Below are 21,076 nucleotides of genomic sequence, written 5' to 3'. Positions count from 1 at the left end.
ACAGGGTTAAATATTGGAAGGTGGCATGGAGGATAACATTTGCTCAAAACTGAAGTGTGCGGGATGGGGAAATCGTCTTTGAGAAAAAAAGTAACAAGAACACCACATCATGCAGTTAACATTCGTCACATATGGCACGTTAACTTGGCTTTTACCATTTAAATTGAAAAAGCCATTGAACTGTAAAATTAAAACAGCAACAAACAATCAGAGAGGACAACACGAAGAGAACACAAAAAAATGGATGCATTAAATAAATGAAACCATAATTTACCGTCTTATTTAACTCCATGGAATATTGAAGATTTTAAACTTTTAAGTTACCTCAAAATCCACAAGAAAGAAAATGACAACACAATACATCAGGGTAGGTGGAATACTATAACAACATGGATATTGTTATATTATTCCACCCACCTTAATGCTGAGCCTTTGGGGGTTGCTACACCATAGCCCTTGGAATCCAGGTTTCCTCCAACTTTCATGGTGTCGCAGGGCTTGCGCTGCTCAATGTACTCATTCATCGTGGACTCCAGCAGGAAGGCAAATTTCCCCTTGGACTTCCGCACCCTCGCCACTCCATCCGCTGTCGTCTTGGTGAACACTGAGGGCTCGGCTGACTTCATGTATGACCACATTTTCTCATAGACAGCTATTTTTGACCTCTGGGAGAGATGAAAGGAGGGAAATGAAGAGTCACATTGGCAAGACTGAGCTCCTTGGGCTTAGCTGGCTTAGCTTCCTGTAACTGATTAAGGCTAACAGACAAAAAGTCAAGGTAGCTCGGAGAGAGAGACATTGCTCCCTGAACAAAGACTAAATGACAAAATGTTTGGGGAGGGAGAAGCATACCTCAGACATTTATTCTACTGATTGCTGAGTAACTGGCAGCCTTGGAATGAGCAACGGTGTGTGCCCATCCCAGCCTTGGCTCCTGTTCTGTGCTGGGTTTACCTGCCCGTGTACTGCTCTGCTACTGAGCCAGAGGGAGGATGGGAAATCCCAGCTCATCCATCATGGCAAACAGATGCAAAAAGAGCCTCTCCTCTTCACACAAATCCTCAGCATTGTTTTTTTTTTTACGCTAACTGCAGCTAGGAAGGGCTGGCATTTGCTTATTACAAGTTTTCAACAAGGCAGGAGTGTGCTTTTCACAGTGGTGATGGCAGGTCTATGATACAGGAGACCATGATATTCTAGTGGCTGCCAATAGAGATGCTCAAACAAGGGATATAAATAGTAATTACAAAATATTTTATGAATCAATAGTCAAATATTCAGAATTTGGTTTCTCGTTTTCCTAAAAGACAGCAATTACAAGTATTAGCAATAAGCTGAAAAAATCATGGTTAACTGCCTGTCACCCATCTCTATTTTTTTCTGATTCCCCTGTTTCAAGACTGAGCAAACCCTAACAACCTCTAGCTCAGCATACAAGCTTTGCAAACCTGGAAATGTTTAGAAATGTGTTATTTCCCTTTCTCGCTCTTCCCCACCAGTAACATTTAAGCCACCCTCAGATCTCAAAGCCACCTCCAGACTGTCAAGAATTTGTATCCTGGACTACCGGTTAAACTTTCCTGCTTGGTCAAAAGAAGGAAGTAATGCCAACTGCATTTCTCCAAAGTCTATAAATCCTAAGGATTTATGTAAGACTTTCAGTCCAAGTTGTGGGTATCTTGAATTTATGCCTCCTATTCCTTGTCAGTTCCCTGTCCACAGCTTTCCTTGAAGAATAGGAATGAAGCAGGCAGTAGCTAAATCTAGTTCAAATTTAGCAAACTGCGGTGGAAGACTGCTAATGTCCATCAGCTTGATGATCAAGACATGTTTCCTCCTCATTCAGGACAATTTAATGCATTTTGAATAATGTAATGCTTAACAACTAGCCTCCAAACACTTCACAGGGAGTAAGCCCTCCCTGCCCTGCTCCTCAGATTAATATGCTCAGCTGGTGTTGCTACGGTGGAAAGAGAGGACCACAGAAGGCAGGATTTTATTTTATCATTACTGATGAACTGAAAAACAACCAAAAATGCAAAACAATTAGAATCAGCCCATCTGACAACAGGAAATCAGAGAGACATCAATACAGCCCAGTTACAAGAGGGGCTGGCTGGGTGGCAGATGTGAAAAACAAGTCAGAGAGAGCATCTCCTGGCTAAAGAGGGGCTGTAAAGAGGAGTTGTTTGTCCAGAATCAGGAAAAAGAGGGATGTAACTGGGGCTTGGAATGGTCCTTACACAGCTGAAAGAACCTGGATTTTCCTGACCTTCCCCTGCAACAGCAAAACTGGATAGCCTGAGACGAGGATGGTAGCTCTGAAGCTGAGTGGGGAGTGCAGCAGGGACTGCCTGGCAAGGAGTGCTGAGCCTCAGCTGACTGCAGGACCATGGATTCTGCCCAAAGAGGGAACCTCACTGGGGCTCAGGGCCAGGCACCCATGGGCTGGCAGCCAGAACACCCAATAGCCACTATCACTGCCTGCTTGAGGTGCCCTCTCCGAGCACACTGAGTTGGTGCTCCTGCTTTTCCAACAATCCACTTAATGGATGTGGGCATTTCCTCATCTCCTGCCCTGTCGGAAGCTGCCCAGGGCACTGCATGACTCCCAGGAACCTGCCAGAGGGGCTGCCGAGATTTCAGGGACACCAGAAGCACCAGGAGGTGGTGACTGTCACGTCTCAGTGGCTGCCACCACCCCTGTGCCCTGTGGACAGCAGAGCAGCGTGACAGCGGTGCACCTATGCAGGTGGCACTGCAGGCAGTGTCCCAGACACTGCCCATGGCCAGCCTGCCAGCCCTTCCTGTGCAGCTCTCTTGGGCAGAAAGGGAACATAAAACAGCCTGGCTGGCCAACACAGAGACAGCAGGAGCAGTAGCTATCCTGGAGTGCCTTAGTTTCAAGGTTCTTTTACTTACAGCCTTCATCTTAACATAAATAACACAAACACACCTAGCCATTTATATTTGCAAATAGGCACCCAAGGGACAAAAAGAAGGTAGAAAACCGTCTTTACTCTTTATACCTCTCAGCAAGCTTAAGTCGTGCACCTTCCAAATTGTGTTTTGCGCTATGTATACTTTTGCTTGTTTTCCTCTGCAGTGTGCCGTTAATTACCCAGATAAAACAGATTTTCTTTTCCTTTCAGTCTTTTATCTCACACGTGAATTATCTGTCTGTAATAAGTTCTTTCATACTCTTTCCACCTGGCCTGACTACCTGAAAGCAATGGCCAGTACATCTGTGCATTGTTAATAATGACAGTTATCTGCTGAGTGCCAACAGCATGCTCAGGGCTGCACAAGGTCCAAACAAAGCATGTTCCCTGCTCCAAGGGCAAAGGGTGAATATCATCATTCATGCTTCAGAAAATCAAATTCTACAACTGAAAATCTGATCTCTTTTCTACTTCAACAAATAGCCTAAGCTTTATAGTCTGTTGCCTTCATTTAACTCTTCTGGATGATGTAGTTAAAAATCAGTTTCCGTTTCTATATGGTCATTGCCCACCTCTTCTTCTGCCAAGTGGGACTTTCATAATATCTTTTTATTATCAAATTAACTAAATAAGAATAGCAGTCAGATCTAGTAGAAGTAGACAAAAATTTAAGCTAGAAAAGAACAAAGCATGGGTTGACTGGGAAAGGTTACTCTAAAATGCATCACGCATGTGTTGGTTTTGGAGCACAGTCAGGCTGAGGATCCCAGGGGTCCTGAGAGAGAGGACCAGGGATGTGATGGGCTCTGGCCACTAAGACCTGCTTGGTTAGTGCTGCTTTTTGCAGCCATTCACCCAAATTCATAATAAGGTGAAAGTAATTACTTATGATGAGGCCTCTTGGAGAAAGGGACAGTGCCACCAGATGAGCTGTGATACCTGCACATGTGCTCATCAATGCTTGAGGGCATTTTCTGATCCTAGAGCCATATTTTAAACTTGCTCAATGCCATGAAACAACCAGTTAATTAAAGTTGGTCAAAGATGCAATGGGATGAAATGACAGATGGTATTTTTAGTAAGTGTTTCTTTTCCCAATTTTCCAATTGCCTTAACAAAACCCAACCACCCCAGAAGCCCCTAAAATACTTTAAGAAAATAAAAATGTCTTTCCTAACTACGAAGCTCCAAATTCTGTGTTGAAAGAACATTCTTACCCATCTGTCCCCCTCTGCAGACATTCACACTGCCTCCCTCTCCCAGCCCCCCTAGGAGTCTGACACCCATGAGAGGGGCCAGACAGCAGAAGCAGCCACAGAGAAAGGATTTACACTCCAAAATAAGAAAAGGTCTGACAGATCTGCACTGTTGCTGGAGTTCAGTGGCAGTAAAACATTTTCCCTGTCAATAAAGTGTAACTTTTAAGGAGATACTTAGGAAAAAAACCTTAAAAGCAAAGATTTAAGCCAATTCAAAGCCCATAACTGCAGTAACTTCCTATGCTCTGCAACTCCCATTTCTTTGATATTGCTCTCCAGAAGTCCGCCACACACATTTCCTCAGGATTTCAAGGGGACATTATTATAATTTTTTTCTTAAAAGCATCATTTTCAGTGTTTCATCCAGGTCCTGAGACACATTAAAGCATATTTTCATTATCGCAGCCTTACTGCAGATATAAATAGAACTGGCCTTTGCTTTGTCAATAATGCTGGCTTTTTTTTTTTTTCTTTATTTGGATATCTTTATGCAGAAGTATGAGCCACAAACACCACAGCCAAGGGTGCAGGCAGCTCCCTTCTGTGTCAGCAGAGCCAGCAGCTCTTATGCCAAGGACTCACTTCACTTGGCCCATTACTAATCAGCACCTAAACACACATTGCTTCTGAGTAGCAATGCATTAATTTGAAAAGAAGATGCCAATTCCATCAGTCCACAATTTTAATACTGTCTTTCATTCTAATTCTCCTAGTTTTGATGTGTCGTTAGCTCAAGCAGTGAAATGAAAAATCAGCCAGAGTGTGTGGTAGCATCCAAAAGCATGGCCAGTCAGGGCTGGGTGAGTGATACAGGCACGGGAAGGAGGCAAGTTTGCTTCTCAGTTGCAGCCATTTCTTCAACCCATCCAACAACAAAAAACCCAGCAACCACAAATGTGGCTCCAGCTGAGCTAGACCGGGTGTCTTCGTTTCACTTTTGCACATTCCAAATCACCTAGAGATGCCTAGCAAACACCAGCACATCTTGGACAATTCCTTAACATTGGTTAAATTCAGCTCTAAAATATGAAGCCTTCTCCCAATGACCAAATTCCCTTCCCCCTCTGCAGACATCTGTCTCACACTTCTGCTAAAAGTGACATTGTATCACCTCCTCCACTACTGAGTAGGGGTGAAGCTGCTGTGTTTTAAGGAAGCAACATTTCTCCTTTGTAGTTAAAGTACATTATAGGGACGTCCTTTACCTATTTTAGAATGTTTAACTCTCCCTACCACCTCCTCCGCAACCTGAAGGTCTTCTTCAAAACGTCTCCTTGTGTACCCCATTGGGGTATTTTATTAAAAATTACTAAAATGGTCCTTAATTTCTTATGACAGGAACCAGGAAGTGATTTCCCAGCAGTCAAGCTCAAATTGTTCTCCTATAGGTGAGGGTTGCTGATCATCCAGTCATGAGCCAAATTTTATTTTAAAAATCCTGTTATATATTCTGTTTTATACTTTAAAAAAAAATAGATTATACTGATGTTAATTTTTTTACATCTGCCTTCAAAATTAAGATTGATAAAGTTATAAAAAAAATAATGAAAAAGCATGTGGAGCATCCTGACTGCAGCACACATATAAAGGTAGGCAGAGACATCAATAAAGGTCCTATAGCAGCAGACTTACCACTCTCCTCTGCTGCACGGGCCCTATGACTACATTATAGCTCCTTAACAAGGGAGATTTACAGCCCTTAAATCAGACAGATGTTGCTGATACAAAACAAAGGCCTATACTAAAATCAGTGCAAGTATTTAATCTGAATAATATATGCTGCCTTTATACAGATACACACCTCACTGAGATGAACTTGGGCTGTTAAGTCTGAACTGTACCTTCATTATCATCACTCATTGCTCTTCCTCCACGTGTGCAATTACCTCTTCTGCAGCAGCTAATGAGTCCAGGAGCTTATGAACCATTTAAAAGCAAGCTACTAAACAGGAATGAAAAAACTGCCAAGAGACTCCCTTGGTACTGCTGTTGCTGCGTGGCTTAGGCCCCACTGAGATCCACTGGGTTTAGGCAGTTGCTTGACTGAACTTCTAATACAGCAAATTGCAATGGAGTGGCACCACTGTGTTTACTGTTTGAATATGGCTTTGATTTGTTGCCTTTCCATTCCCCCCCAAGCCTGATGTTGAGTCATCCCTGGCACAGCTGCCTCTGGGGCGGGAGTGAGGAACTGGTGGAAGCCCAATCTCAGCCCTGGAGCACATGGAGGCCAGCCTAATGATGATGCTACATAAGAACATGATAAATATTATTAGTAAGGTCCCTCTGCCTGAGATTTCCAAGCTCTTTATTGAGAAGGTAAAAATAGGTCTCATGAAGGCCAGAGGGCACCATTAGTCCCCTTTCCCCAGTGAGGACACGAAAGCAGATATGTCATTTACTGAAGGTCACAGGGCAGAGTATAACAGATCAATGTCACAGCTTTTAGCCACAGATAACTTGTGATGCCAGCAATTTACTTACCTATATAGACAGAAAAATCAATCCCATAATTACACGAACCTCTCTTGCTTTTATTACATTCTCGGCAGAAGAAAATAGGTCAGGGCATTTCTCTTCTAGCAAGGCCAAACCTCAAGTTTACCCATCTCTACCCACGATTTATGAATTTGTGGGATGCCACAGAAAAGCAAGGTTCAAGCATGCACATGTAAATTAGGCTGTATGTTTGTAGGAACCCACAAATCTTTGAGAGTGTATGCACACACGTAAAATAAAGGGTGACCTGACTAGTAATATTTTGCAGCCAAGCATGTGATGGGAGACATTGTCTTGTTGGTTTCTTGCCCAAATTATAACTTAAGCTTTAGAAATTACATTTTTCTTTCCCACTTGAGTCAAATGAAGCCCAGAGAGCAAAAGGATCAGCCCTGCAAATCCCTGAGCTGCTGCTTTTCTCTAGAATCCTCTGTGTCAAGATGAAGACTACCCCATCCACGGGGCTGAGAGATGGGGAGTCCAGCAGGGGGCTAGTGGAGGTGGTGATGGTAGGGAAGGACAGTCCAGAGCAGTGCTGCCCACCCAAATAGCTGGGGAAGCAGCCTAGTAAGACTCCTCCAGGCTTCAGCATCATCCGCTTTTCCACACCTGATATAAACAGTGGCCTGATTACAAAATAAAATGTCTTACAGAAATAATACAATGTTTTAGGAATTGTGATTTTAAACTTTCTCCCTGTGTATCATGGTCCTTTTCAAAGCGTGACCTGTGGCAGCAGGCAGGTGATGTGCTGTAGCTGCTTTAAAACACACCTTTTCTGCAGCGAGCTCTGCTCACACAAACAGACAAGCAGAGTCACTCTGGCTGCAACCAGACATTGCTGACATGTCAGTAACAGTCTGAGCAGCGGAATGTAAATCAAGATGTAAAGATGTCCTTTCCTGGCACAACACTGAACTTCAGCCATTCCTCCTTGTTGCAATGCTGATTGTGAAATTAAAATGAAAGTCTTTACCAGAGACAAGCTGTCTTTGTAAATCCTGTGTGACTCAGGGACAGAGCCAGCGCTCGGGCAGTGCTTGCCCCAAGGAAGCAGTGCCAGGGGGGTGATAGGGTGGCACATGACAGGGATTTGGACAGCAGTGCTGGGTAAGCCTGTCTGTCTGTCTGTCTGCCCAGGGAGCAGGAGCAGCACACACTCGAGCTAGCCAGAGGGAGGCTTACGTCAACCTTCAGGCTAAGGGGCATCTTTCCAGCAGTGACATATTCAGCAGAGTTGTCTTGTGTGGGCAACTGAGCAGCACAACCAGCCCTGCTCTGCATTTGGCCCGTAATAAATTAACGGAGAACAGCATTTCCAGCACACGATCTGAACACTGTCAGGTCTAATGAGTTTTCAGCTCCAGACAGAAAAGGCCAATACGCAGGCAATGATGGAGAAATCCCAGCAGATTGCAAGAGGGGATGTTTCATATTCACATCATTGGAGTTTCTAAACCTTCATGTATTTTCTAATTATGTAAAAGTAACAGTAGCAGTGCTGTGAGTCATTTATCAGCACCCATGTATTTTAAATGAATCTCTAATTAGCATGTACTAATGTGACATAGCAGTATTACATAAAGTAATAGAGACTTGAAAAACCAGGGTCCTCGTTGTCTTGAGCAATGTCGTTATCATTATCATAGAGCTGCTCTCCCAAAAGCAGAGCATTCAAACAGCAAGTGATTTTCCCCCCAGGCACTCTCTGCTTTGCCTCTGCGGTACAGATACAGCATTAATCCACTGTGAGCTGCTGTGCCTGGCCTCCCACGGGCTGCAGCCCCTCTGTGCCCGCCTCCCATGGGCTGCAGCCCCTCTCACTACCTGACCCCTCCCCTAGGACTCACAGACTAGGTCACAGAGGGTGACTGCTGGATGGTATGGAGACAGAGGTGAGCTGGAAAGCCTAAACCACAAACACAAGAACTGATAGACAAATGCCATCTATTATTGAAGATACAGGAAAGATTTATCTGAATATTTGTTACTAAGTGTTGACTGAAAGCTTTGCTAAATCCTGGCTTGCCTGCTGGAATTAGTAAAATGGCTCAGCCACCTTAAGCCCAGCACCATTCAAATGCTTCCTTTCCAAGGAGTGGATGATGGATGAACTGTTAATTTCAGTTCCTGTAAGGATACATTTTCCTCTCCAATCTATAGACCTAAAGACATTAGATCACTTAATGCGAAACCATTTCTTTTGCAATTATGTCACTTTTGATTTCCTGCTGCCTTTAAAACTGCCTGTTGGCAATGTGGCAGAAAAGGAGGTTCAAGAGATTAAACAAACCCCACAAGCAGACCATCTAACATCCATGTAATGGAGAGGCTCTGACCTCTCTGCACACATACATTCACCTTTTAATATTTGCACATGCTCCCACCTATATCAAACAGGGAAGAGAGAGAAAATATATGGGTGAATAAAATTTTCACACCTCTGTCGAAAAACAGTTGAACTACAGTACTTTTTATGATTAGCCACTGCCACATTGTGTATCTGAGATCTATAAAACTCATCTTTGAAGCTACCACTTTTCTGTAATGTCCTATTCTTTAAAACCCATAAATACAATCACAAAATATTTTTGTCAGGAATTTGTTATGATGACTGTGTTGTTTCACTTGATGTCAAGAGCACAGAAAGCTCCAAACTGCTAATCATAGTTTTATCCTAAGGCAAAAGCAAAGCATTTGTATGATGGCTCTGCTAGAAACAAGTCCTTCATCTTCACTAGCAAAATAAATTTTGAAATTAAAAATCAAAGAGTTTAACTACAGATGAAATCCTTAGTGCTGTGTGCACAGAGTTCACAATGGTGTTTTTAACAGGCTCTAATGATGATCTCAGTATCATTTGATTGCACAGAATGTATGAAAATTGTACGGCAGCTATGGGTGTATAACACAAGGCTTTTCCTTACCTAAGTTGCTTGCTTTTGGAATTTATTTCCCTCTTGTTTTCACAAAACCTTATCATCAGAGGAAAGCAAGGAGCTCTTTAACTTACAACGGGATGTAACACACTGAGGCTTCTGAATGCATTACGGTCGTAATTCCTCACTCTCTCCTGAGGCTCTGGGATGGAGCTGTGCTCCTCCTTGGCTGCCTGACTGCCATTGGCCTTATCTGCCACAGTCAGAGGCACCTGAATGGGGAATCCTCTCTGCATGCTGCCAGCTTGGGGGGCAAGTGGCACTTGGTTCTTTCAAGCCAGGAGGGACCCACTGGTGTCACCACAGCCCCTCCTCACACAGCCCAACACAAGGCTCTACTGAGCAGGAGGGGAAGTCTGAGTTACCCCATGTGTTTTTAGCTGAAGGTATTTTGAAATCCTTTTGATGGGTTAAAGAAATGTTTTCTTTTAATTTCAGTAGAATTTGGAGTTCATTTGCTCTTTCACTGTTTTTCCAGATAAATGTTCATTTTCTGTTTTGGTGCTAATCTGCCTGATTTTTTTTCTTTGCTTTCAAACAAATTGTATTCTATGTTGCCTTTAGTTTTACCAGCTAAACAATTTGGTACTTAAATTTCTTTTCAAGAGATACCTCACCAGTCCCCTTCCCACTTACAGCTTTTTCCAGTAGCTGTTGGCATGTCAAAGCACCTCTCCTCAATATGGGCAACCAGAAATGCAAAGCCTCTTGTCAGCACATCTTATGCTTTTCTATCTGTCCCTGCTGAACTATTCTGATTTGAAACCAAGAAGAGACCAAAATGGGGAACATCTTAAGAGGCCATCCTTATAATGACTTCCTGTGTCTTAAAAACTGTAGGTTTATACGTATTTTATGTATAGACAAAGTCCAGAAAGGACTCACATCTGAACTTGGTTTGCAAAGAATCACTTTTTGAGGAAACTGATGAACCAACTGTAAGTGCTGGAACAACCATCATGCCCAAAGGATCTTTGGCCTTTCTACTGAAATTCCTAACAGATCTGGAAATTAATGACATTTCCAGGAGGAAAAATCAAGAACTGACTTTAAGGCAGCAAGTCATTCCACCTGAGGCATGGGAGAGCCACTTGGTAGCTGAGTTGTTTGGTCAGGGACATCCTTAAACTTGTGCTGAGAAATATACAAAGAAAAATTTCTACAACAAAATAACATTGAGATCTTCTTTTCTCCTTAATTAGTTAACAGTGATTAACTACACAAGTTCTCAGTGAAGTGTACTAGCAGGTCAGCTGTGTTTGTCAGTGATCAAACATACACTTGGCAAGTTATTTTGCAGAAGACTCTTAACAGAGATATCTTCTATCAATTAAAAGAAAGCACCATAAATTCAAGCGTGCTTTTTATTTCTAAATGTCTACAAACATGTTCTGCTTCTGCTGAAGTTCAAATGCAGCCAAGTTTAGACAAGAATCACTAATTGGTTGTAAAGGTCATGCCTTTTGAATATATGCATATTGGAGGTGAAATGTATTAGAGTGTGGTATTATACTTAGGCTCAGTGCTAAATTTGGAATAAATGGCATTATATTGATTTGATAAGCTGCTCAGATATGCTGAAACTTTAATTGAATGTATTAGAAGATGTTAATTCTAACAGTTATACCCTTAAAAGTAGCTTAGGGATTTGAAACTTCTTTCTCATGCAGGCCTTCACCAACCTTCAAGAAAGAGAAAGAGGAATCTTGGAGTCCTTAATCTGAGACCATGTGTCAATAAATATCTCAGGAGAGGTTCTTTCTTTTCCTTTTCAATATGGATGAGTGCCCTTTGAAAGCCAAAAGGGAATTGATGTAATCTATTGATTGCCATTTAAACGCCTTTATTAGCTAATTAGTGCAAAATGTAAGAAGTTTCTGAGCAGAAACAAGCAACAGCCATGAGAATACAGGAAGGTTCCTCTGAATCTTAGGTATACTGGGAGGACAAATGCCCTTATGCAGAGAATCACCAGCAAGTGAGTGCTGTAAAAGTGTTTTGCTGTAAAACTGTTACAACATACTAACTCTGGCTGGAATTGTGAGAGCAGTGTTGGAACTGTGAGAGCAGTGTGGGAACTGTGAGAGCAGTGTTGGAACTGTGAGAGCAGTGTTGGAACTGTGAGAGCAGTGCTGGACTGTGAGAGCAGTGCTGGGACTGTGAGCGCAGCATCATGCCAACAGCAAGCCTCAAGCAGCAGTGGTGTATCCAGCTTAACCCCCATAGCTGGGAGAGCATCTACCCGGGAGACACTGCGCTGTTTAGGGAAACCGCCAAGACTGAAAAATAGGTCACAAGCTGGAGTCTGCCCAGGTCTGAAGTGGCTCAAAGTCATTACCATCTGTTCATCTGAATTGAGAAGCTGGTATCAGTCCAGTTTCAGGTATTCACACTGTAAAAAAACCTTCAAAAGTGCTCCTGTCTGGAAATGAGGCTGGCAGAAGGGAGGCATAGCCTGGAAGTTCTAAAGGAGTTCCTTCTAGCACATGCAGATGTGCTAGAGCCCCACAAGATGGCGGGGATCTGAAGCTCACTTACACATCATCCCTTTATGAGGCATCAGGAGGCAATTCTTCCCTCTACTGTCAGTTTGGCACCTTCCACTGGCCAACAGTAGCCATTAAGATCAGTATCTGATTAGTATCTTTGAGAAACATTTTAGCCTTACAGCTCTAGAAAGAGATCTACCCATACAAACTTCCTAATGGGATCTTGGAGACTGTTCTGAACATCTCCCCCCCCAAATCCCCCGTGTGAAGCCATGGCCCAGCTATAAAGCCAAGTTACTCCTTTCTCACTGAGTAAATTATCATGAGCTACTCAGCTAACCGCTGTTTAAATTAGCAAAATGCTGGGGGAAAATGGGTGGAGGGTATTCCACTTACAAAGACGATAAGCACCACTCTGTACTTAGGAGAACTCGGCTTTTTCCAACTCAGAGCACTGTCACTCCTACTGATGCCTCTGATAGCAGTGAAAAGAGATGCCAAGGGAGAACAAGTCCCCTAAAACAGAGAGGTGAAGTCTGTGCTGCAGGACCTCAAAAAGCAAGAGTCCTCTAAATTATTTCAAGTTTCAGCCACCTTTACCACCTTATTAAGTAACTAATAAAGATTGCACAATGAAGTACTTATGTGAACATATGTGTTTATTCTAAGGCATAGCTTTTGCCCTTTTCAAATCAACTAAAGAAGACTCTAATTACAACACTTTCATGGATGCATCACCTTATTTTAATTAATTACTCTGCAAAAGTTAATACAACTGAAATTATGTTGTGTGCCTTGAGAATGCCAAAGAGGGAGAAGCACACTTAGGGCTCATTCTTCTTCCCACTTGGCTCAAACACCCACTGCTGGTTCTCTGCTCTCATCCATGCCCACCCGACTCCTGTCCTGGCCTGATGTAGCTGGCAACTCCTGACAGATAAGCTCATTTACAACCCTGTTTCCCCTAGCACCAGCAGACAGACACAGCTCATCTCAAGATTATTAGCAGCACAACAAAGCATTCATACATTTACCAGACTTTGTATCCTTTCACATGAAACACTCATTCCTTTGATCTCTCTGTGAGAAGGGGATTCCTTGTTGTGTCAAACTATTAAGGAAATGAAGGAACATCCCAATACAACCCCTCTTTCTATATGAACTGTAACAAGACAGTCAAAAGAAAGCATTTTTCCCCCTAAGATCTGTATAGTGACTATAAACACCACCAATATTTCTAAACAAGTTGTGCTACTGCTTTTGACAGGTTCACTCAACTCATTTTTGCTGTAGAGATAATACTGCCTTGAGTTCATAATTAAGCAGAATAAAAAATTTTATACACTAATGTCACCTTTACAAGGTCAGTGCTTATCTCACAGGATTTTAACACAAACAGAAGTTGTTATAATGTACCTGCTACCACAGTTAATTAAGAACCACCGAGTTTCTCTTTTAATAGAAAGACACTACAGGCAGAGTGCAAAAGCTTCATAAAAGACCTTTGCATTCCTTTTCAGGTTTACATCAGATGTCTATGTAAATGTGTGTGTGTGTGCAGTCATGTATTGAAATTTCAAGTAAATTCAAGGGGCCCTGGGTACTTCTCCAAGGAGCCCTCAGTATTTCATCAGCCTACAGCAGCAAGGGTTTTTTTGTCTCCCTCCTCCCTCCCGCTTGCACTTGGCCAGTATGCATGACAGGCAGTAATTAGTCCTGCAGCACTGACCACTCTTCTATACAAAAAAAATGCTGGTTTGAATGGCATCTGATTGGCACTGCTGAGAGAGAACCAAGAGCTCCCTGAAAGGCCTGAGCATTCCAGTCCACCCTTGGAAAGATTAGAAATAAGAACTTTTCAGGACGATGTTTTCAGAGACATAGAAGTGGACTGAGATCCTATTTTGAGTTCCTAATGCTTCTCACCAAACTCCGCAGTTCAGCCTGTGGTTTGGCAAGAGAAGAAAGAAAGGATGATCTTAAATAAAAGTGTGCACCTGCCCCTACCCCCAAATCTTGCAAACCCCGTGTCTCCCTAACCAAGGTGAAAAACAACCAGAGTTTTTATCCGTGTTGTCAAAGTGTTTATCCGACTGTCAGATACAGCCACAGCCAGACGCTGGTGAGAAATGAAGACACAACAATGGCAGCAACCAATTCTCCACCAGGAATGAACACAGACCTCCCATCCCCCCTTCATTCTGGCAAGTGAGCACCGACGTCGGATGGCATTACTGGCTGCCAGCTGGGCACACACAGCAAGTAGGTCAAGAGCATCACTCCTTGCAAGAGTTTTCTCTGCTAAATATTGTGCCAATGACTGCATTATTGTTCATCAGACCAAGGCTCTGAAACTGGTGTTACAAAACGCTTCCCGTGACAACAGAGGTCAGGTTTTCCATCTTGATGTGTTTAAGGTTAAGCAAAACCACCCATTTTTGATAAAATGCCTTCTGATATTAAAATCTGCTCTCAAGCCTGTCCTGATTGCACAAAGCAGCTTTCACCAGGACGGCTATTACAGCTGGGTAAAATCAAACAACTGAAACACATAAATTAGGCACTTTAAGGAGATTTAACAGACTTACTCTAAAGAATTCTTTGGTTGAGCCTGAATCCAAAGTGCCATAGGCTATTTCAGTTTGTTTAGCCAGGTCCTCTGCACTCTCTATGGGTGAAACCATCCTTTCCACCGTAAGGAAGGCAGCGAGATTAGCAGTGTAGGAAGAGATAATGATGAGAGTGAAGAACCACCAGACTCCTCCAACAATTCGCCCTGAGAGAGATCTATGGAAAAACACACATCATTAAATTGCTTTGAACAATCCTTGATTTTTTCTTTCTTCACTGCAGAGAAATTCACATGCACAACCCTTTTGTCCAGGTCTTCCAAGTATCTGTGAACAGGTGGACTGAGCCAGCTCCTGATAACCTTCCTCAGGAGTGAAAAATCAGTGCACACCTGGTCTTACCTAGTGCAACTCTTTTTGTAGTCTTTCAGTGAAAACAAGAACAGCAAATTAAGAGATAATTCATTTAAGAAGAGGAATGAGCTCTCTTGACTTCCACAAATCCTCTGTTGGAGAAGGCTTTTGCCAGAAGATTTTTGTTGTCTCTGCATGCTCAGCCTTTCCCTGTGCTGGACACGCTGGGATATGCCAGCATCATGTCCCTTTGCCCAGCTTGGGGGACACAAATGCACCTTTTACTGCATTCACTCCCAAAATGTAACATACAGTAAACTGCAAAAAAGGAATCTGAGTAAACATGCAAAAGAATGTACCAAAAGTGATCCAGTATCCTTCTCTCATCACAGCCTAGCAGGAATTATAAAATGAATCTGCATATTGAAGTGAGAAGAGAGGCTGGTTTGGTTTATATTTTATGTTAAAATTTGCATGTTGCACTATTCCAAGTCAAGCATATCCCTGCTTTATAAGCACAGAGCAACAGAGAAGGAAACAGAAAAAGAAGTGTTTAGTTTTTGTTGCGGTCTTTGGTTTTTGTATGTTAAAGCGATTCCATAAGGACTTAAGAAAAAGCCTACTTGCAAACACGTAATTACAAAACGCCTAATAGTCAGAAGGTCTGGATCCTGTCAGCAAGAGCTCTTGATGCTTTACAGCAATTGAACATCAGCCTTGAAGTATTTGATCTGGGCTGAAGGATGGCAGTGACACATCACTCTGCTGGGTGGGGAATTTCATTGCCACGTACATTGCTTGTTCTTCAAATACAGCATGTTGACCAAAAATCATATCAACTGCTGAAACAAAACTATTTCATGTTTTCCCTTAGCTCTACTGATACCAATGGAGGAAGAATCAATCCCAGACACATCTGTGGAACCTGGGTGCTGTAGTCCTCGGTTTGTGTGAAGAGAAAAACCAGAAAACTCTTACCTCTTTCTTTGTTTCCTTCAAGCCTCTCAGTGCCATCCCCAGACAGTGGGTACAAGTTGTCCTACCAACAGATGGAGATAGGCAAAAACCAAAAGTCTCATGACATGCCCCCACCACACCCACACAGGGGGGTTTGCTGGTAAACAGCCCAGTCTTGGCCAGAGCCTGAGATTGCCTGAGCCATTAAAAAATGCCATTAAATTATTCAGGAAAAAAAACACAAAAAAAACCAAAAACCAAACCAAACAAAAAAACCCCAACCATATCCATACAACACTAAAGATCATAACAAAGAAAAAGATCACCAACACAATAAAACCAGAGAGCTCTGTCTGGAATATGTGAGAGGAATGTGGAGAAAGGTGAAGCACCATTGTTCTCCACTCTCCTCTGCCCAAGGAGATAAAGCAGTAGCTCCCACTGAGAGGGCAGATGAAGGCTGGTTCCTCAGAGTAGGCACAATTCCACCAGATCACTCACAAGTGGAGGAGGCCTCCCTCCCTTTCTCGAGGGCCTCCCAAGAGGATAAAAGGCTTCCAAGCTTCAGCCTGGGCTGTGCAGACATTGTGCTCATTAACACAGGGCCAGAGTTGCTGCGAAGGGAATTTGCAGCAATACAAATACAGAATAATGCCTTAAGTCATGGAATCTATCTACCTTACTCTTCATTCTTTGTAGGTATCATGTGAGTGGGATTTTGCAGATAGCTGCAGGCCTTTTTGGCCAGTTTCTTTAACAGATAGGGTCTTGGCTTCAGCTATTTGGTAAAGCTCATTACCCTCTTACTTGGGCTGATACAATTTTCTCCAACTACAAATCAGTGCCTGCTGAACTTGTCTAATAAGGCTTCCTTTGGAGCCAGCAAAGAAAAAGAGAAGAGCCTGACACCCTCAGAAGGAGATTTATCTCACTTGCTGTAGTGTGGAATAAATCTAAAGTTGTCCATCTGTCTCATGACTTCAGAGGGAACCAAGATGCCTCACTAAAAACCAGTCTATCGTTTTCAGATGGCTACATCAGGTGGAATTCATTCTCTAGCTCCTTTCTTCATTACACACTTTCCATCTTCAGACAAGAACTGGAATTGAATTTCTCCTCCCTGCAGTGATATGGAAAGTTTCAGAGCCAGACTGAGGAGGGTTTTGGCTGGCAGGTCCAGCAGATGAAACATCTACTTCCCTACAGCAGGACAAGCTCTGTCTGGAGTTTCCAGGTTCCCATGGCCCTCTTGCTTTTTTAAGGTAGGTCTTGAAATAGGAAGATGAAAAAAAGATTTATCTGGGTGTTCTCATAAATTCAGTGGAAGCATTGGGAATAAAATAGTATGTGTTCATTTTCCCTATAGTTTCCCATAGGAAACATCTTACTTTCATTGGTAGCTGCCCCTTCTGTTGGTAGGACAGATGGGTTGCTAGGATGGAGATGTGCAGAAGACAAGTGTTTTCCAAACCAGTGAAACTTCAAGCTCTCACTGCTGCAACAATAAAAGGTTTGTGCCAGGCTGCATGTTCAGACAGCATCCTACACACTGAGAAAGGTAAAAATACCTTGCCCCAGAGGTCTAGCAACCTGCATCAACCAAGTCAGACAGATACAGGAAAAGGACCACCTGAGAGGCAGGAGATGGGAACAAGGGGATCCCTTGATGAAAAAGGCACTTCCCCAAGGGTCCTATATGCAAGAGAGGTTCTGAGCTGTTCTCAGAAGAGTTGAGGTCACTTCAAGGAGAACTGGATGTCACTACTGTCGTTTCTCCCAGAGTCTTCCAATGAGCACAGAAAGGAGGATTAAACAGCAGCTACTACAGAGCAGTCTGGGCTGACACAGCTGTCACTTGGTGTCACAGGATGAGGCAAAAGAAAAATCAAATAAACCACAAAGTTGACAATGAAGGAAAGACAGACAGACAGAGACTTGAAGAACAAGAACATGGACAAGCATGGGCTGGCAGCCTCCTTGACCAAAGAACCCCAATTCCCCCCGTCCATCTGCTCAAATGAAGACTCCTTATACCCACTGCAGGGGCTGGTGGAGAGGAATGCAGGAGAAAAAGGGTTAGTACAGGTATACCAGGCTACTAATCAGAGAGTGCCTGTTTGGTTTATACTGTGAAGCACAGAAATGTTTTTCTATTACTCAGATAATAATTACAGAAAACTCAATCACAGTTTTTAATACCAAGCACCACTTTTTCTGATGTAAGCCATATCATGTGCACATGTGCAATGATGTAATTAAAAACAACCAATTAATGCTTTAGCTTAATACAGTTTTCCAAATCACCTCAATAAACAGATACTTTGTATTTTGTATGACATTTTTTAAAAGAGAATTAGAGTGCTAACAAATGAGAGAAACAACACAGATCTGGAACAGCAGGATTATAACTCAATTGTCAAAACAAAGTCAGATGGTGTTTTCAAAAGCAAGTGAACAGGAAGAGTGCATACCTTGAGACGAAATTTAAAAGGAAGCATGGAGTCAAATGAGAGCAAATTAGTAACGAGAGAAAAAACAAAATAAACATTCAAATTCACATTCAGTTTCCAGGAGAATAATATATATAAAATACATTCAAACAAAACCTCATTTATCAAAATAGTTTGGATTTTGTTTCTGCTCAAGACCATAAAAGATATTTGATTTCCTATATTACAGATACATAATAAGCTTCTCACATTACTCCATTTTTATCTGGGCTGTTTGGATTGATATAAGACAGTTGTTATGCTGACAAATAACCCTGAGTACTTGTCCTAGTGTGGAGCCCCTCAATATCCCAAGCACACCTCAGCTGGTACTCCCAAGCTGCGGGCCCAGCCTTTTGCTCTCACGCCCAGCCAGCCCTCGGCCTCAGAGACACAACAGGCAGACACAGCATCTGAAGCTCTGGCTTGAGATGCTCCGTCACAGGAATGGCAGTGGGAGTTCCAGGAATGTCAGGTTACCCTCTCATTGGTAGTGTGAAAGTCCCACAAAGTCATTCCCATGGCCTTTAATAGGAGTCTCTTGAGTCTTCTGCTGTGAAAGCAGGGACCTAGAAATACACCCTCTACATGACCAACCTCTTGAGACAGTTTTTAATAACCCCCGTCTTTTTCCATCAGCAGTTAATTAATCTAGCCTTTTTGTTCTACATGAATAAAGAGCAAAATGAAAATACATGCTCTCATAGAGATTTCAAAGATACTTTTGCTCAGAACAGTGTTACAAATTTGACCGTGTTTTTTCCTCATTCCATTTGCTGTACACATCTTACATAAAAGCAAGTTTAATAATATACTTTTGATCCCTCAAAAGTGAATTTTCAATGCTTTAGCTCACTATGCAGAAAACACAGCAGCCTTTGATAGCAGAACAAAACTGCTGAAATAAATGTTGATTACATCAAGGGATGCACTAACCCCCAGCCTTTGGCTGCTCTCTGATTCTGTTTAGACGACTCCTATTAAATACAGAGAGGAGAGTATAGGGATATATCCTCTGGAATATCCACACAGCATACTCACCGAGGATAGATCTACCTAGTCATTAGATGTCACAGCTGTTCCACACAAAGGCAGCTGAAAGAGCCTTTATCAGCAAGTACAAAAGTGATCTCTCCAGACTGCTTGTCGGCATCTCTCTACGAGTGCTGTATGCTCTCATATAAGAAATTTATTCAGACAAAACTCACAATGGAAGAATGAAGCCCCTTTTAGTGGCAATAAAATAGTATGAAACATTCATATAGTCAATGTACTGTGAATGGTGCAACCTTACAAAGATACGGATTAAGAATGGAATACTTGGGAATAGTCCCTTCCACAGAAAAGAAATTTGACATTTTAATCAACCTCAATCAACATATCAGTCAAAGGAACAGTGTTTCTGGAATTTAAACCAAAGTATTAAATTTCTCTTTTTTTCCTGTAACAATGCATGTAACTGCCTGGAATATTATAATGGAAGATAACAAAATAACTAGACAATATCTTCAAATGAAGTCCATATATTAGTACTGAGCTAATAGCTTCTGATGGACAGATAAAATAAATAGATATACTGCTGTCTCTCTTCTGTTTTTGTAGGTGTTCCCAAGGCACTTAGTGTGGTTGTATTGAAAAAACCCAATGTGTTCCACTTGTTATATAAGGTAAATGGCTGACCATGCCAAAGAGTCACATGAGAGCTTCTCAAAAATCCTATGCACTTCTATTTAACTGTCAATAACCAGACCTAGCGGAAACAGTGCGATGCCTGCAGCTTTCCATGTGATGTCCCAGTGCTTATTTCCCGGTCCTTTATATTGGGCAAACACACGGTCAACAGCAATTTAAATGGTATCACTACTCATCCCCTTTAACAGCAAGCAGTGTCAATGCAGGTTTGAGGCACAAGGCAGAAACAGGGAGAGAAACAAGTGCAAACAGGGGGAGGAGGCCAACAGCTGTCAGTACACAGGGGGGCAGCATACCCAGACACCAGGAACTCGGGAAACTGACACAAATCTATAGGATGATCATTGCACACTAACAGACAAAATCATGATCCTTCCCAAGAAACTTCATAGAAATTTTGTCACTTCAGTGAGGCCACTCAAGACTATTAATAAACATTCTGCTTATCTTACCAGGTGTTTTTAATAAATAAAATAGCTGGAAACTGGTTATTAAATTATTGTCATGCAAAATAAAATTATTGCTTCATCACCAAGAAACTAGAAAATTTTACTGCTTATAACAAGCACATCACCAAAATATTTAACCAGTGTAAATGCAGAAACATGATAGATGTTATAAAAAAAAAATAAAATCTGTGAAACACATTGTTCAATTAGTGGGAGCTTCACTATTTTCATTTGGTTTTTAAAATACTTCTATAAAAAGAAATATAATTCTACAATAGTTAATAGCAGTGCTCTCTGTTAAACAGTACTAATATCAATCATACTTTACTACTGCCTTATCCAGAAAGAATGTCTGCATGAATAAGAAATATCTTTATGGAAATTGGCAATGCTTATTAGATCAGATTGACTGTGAACAGTGGGACAACAGATTAGAC

General features: G+C 42.1%; 1 protein-coding gene across 4 annotated transcripts in view; it reads right to left on the bottom strand.

Annotated features, from left to right (window-relative positions):
- GRIA3 (glutamate ionotropic receptor AMPA type subunit 3) overlaps positions 1 to 21,076 on the bottom strand; it is a 144,739-nt gene that overhangs the window by 19,457 nt on the left and 104,206 nt on the right. For all 4 annotated transcript variants that reach the window (XR_015773862.1, XM_005530004.3, XM_005530005.2 and 1 more), the window contains 2 exons: positions 14,717 to 14,915; positions 418 to 665 (listed from right to left, as the gene is read on the bottom strand). Coding sequence is in view for 3 of the 4 variants with exons in the window: in XM_005530004.3 (XP_005530061.1) it covers positions 418 to 665; positions 14,717 to 14,915 (447 nt within the window). In the remaining variant the exon portion in view is untranslated. The remainder of the gene's footprint in view (positions 1 to 417; positions 666 to 14,716; positions 14,916 to 21,076) is intronic.

Source organism: Pseudopodoces humilis, chromosome 15, assembly GCF_049639895.1.
Source record: "Pseudopodoces humilis isolate 2021_Gansu_Grassland_sample_001 chromosome 15, ASM4963989v1, whole genome shotgun sequence".
Taxonomy (NCBI): Eukaryota; Metazoa; Chordata; class Aves; order Passeriformes; family Paridae; genus Pseudopodoces; species Pseudopodoces humilis.
Note: the sequence above shows the minus strand (reverse complement) of the source record. Positions and strands in the feature narration are given on the sequence as shown.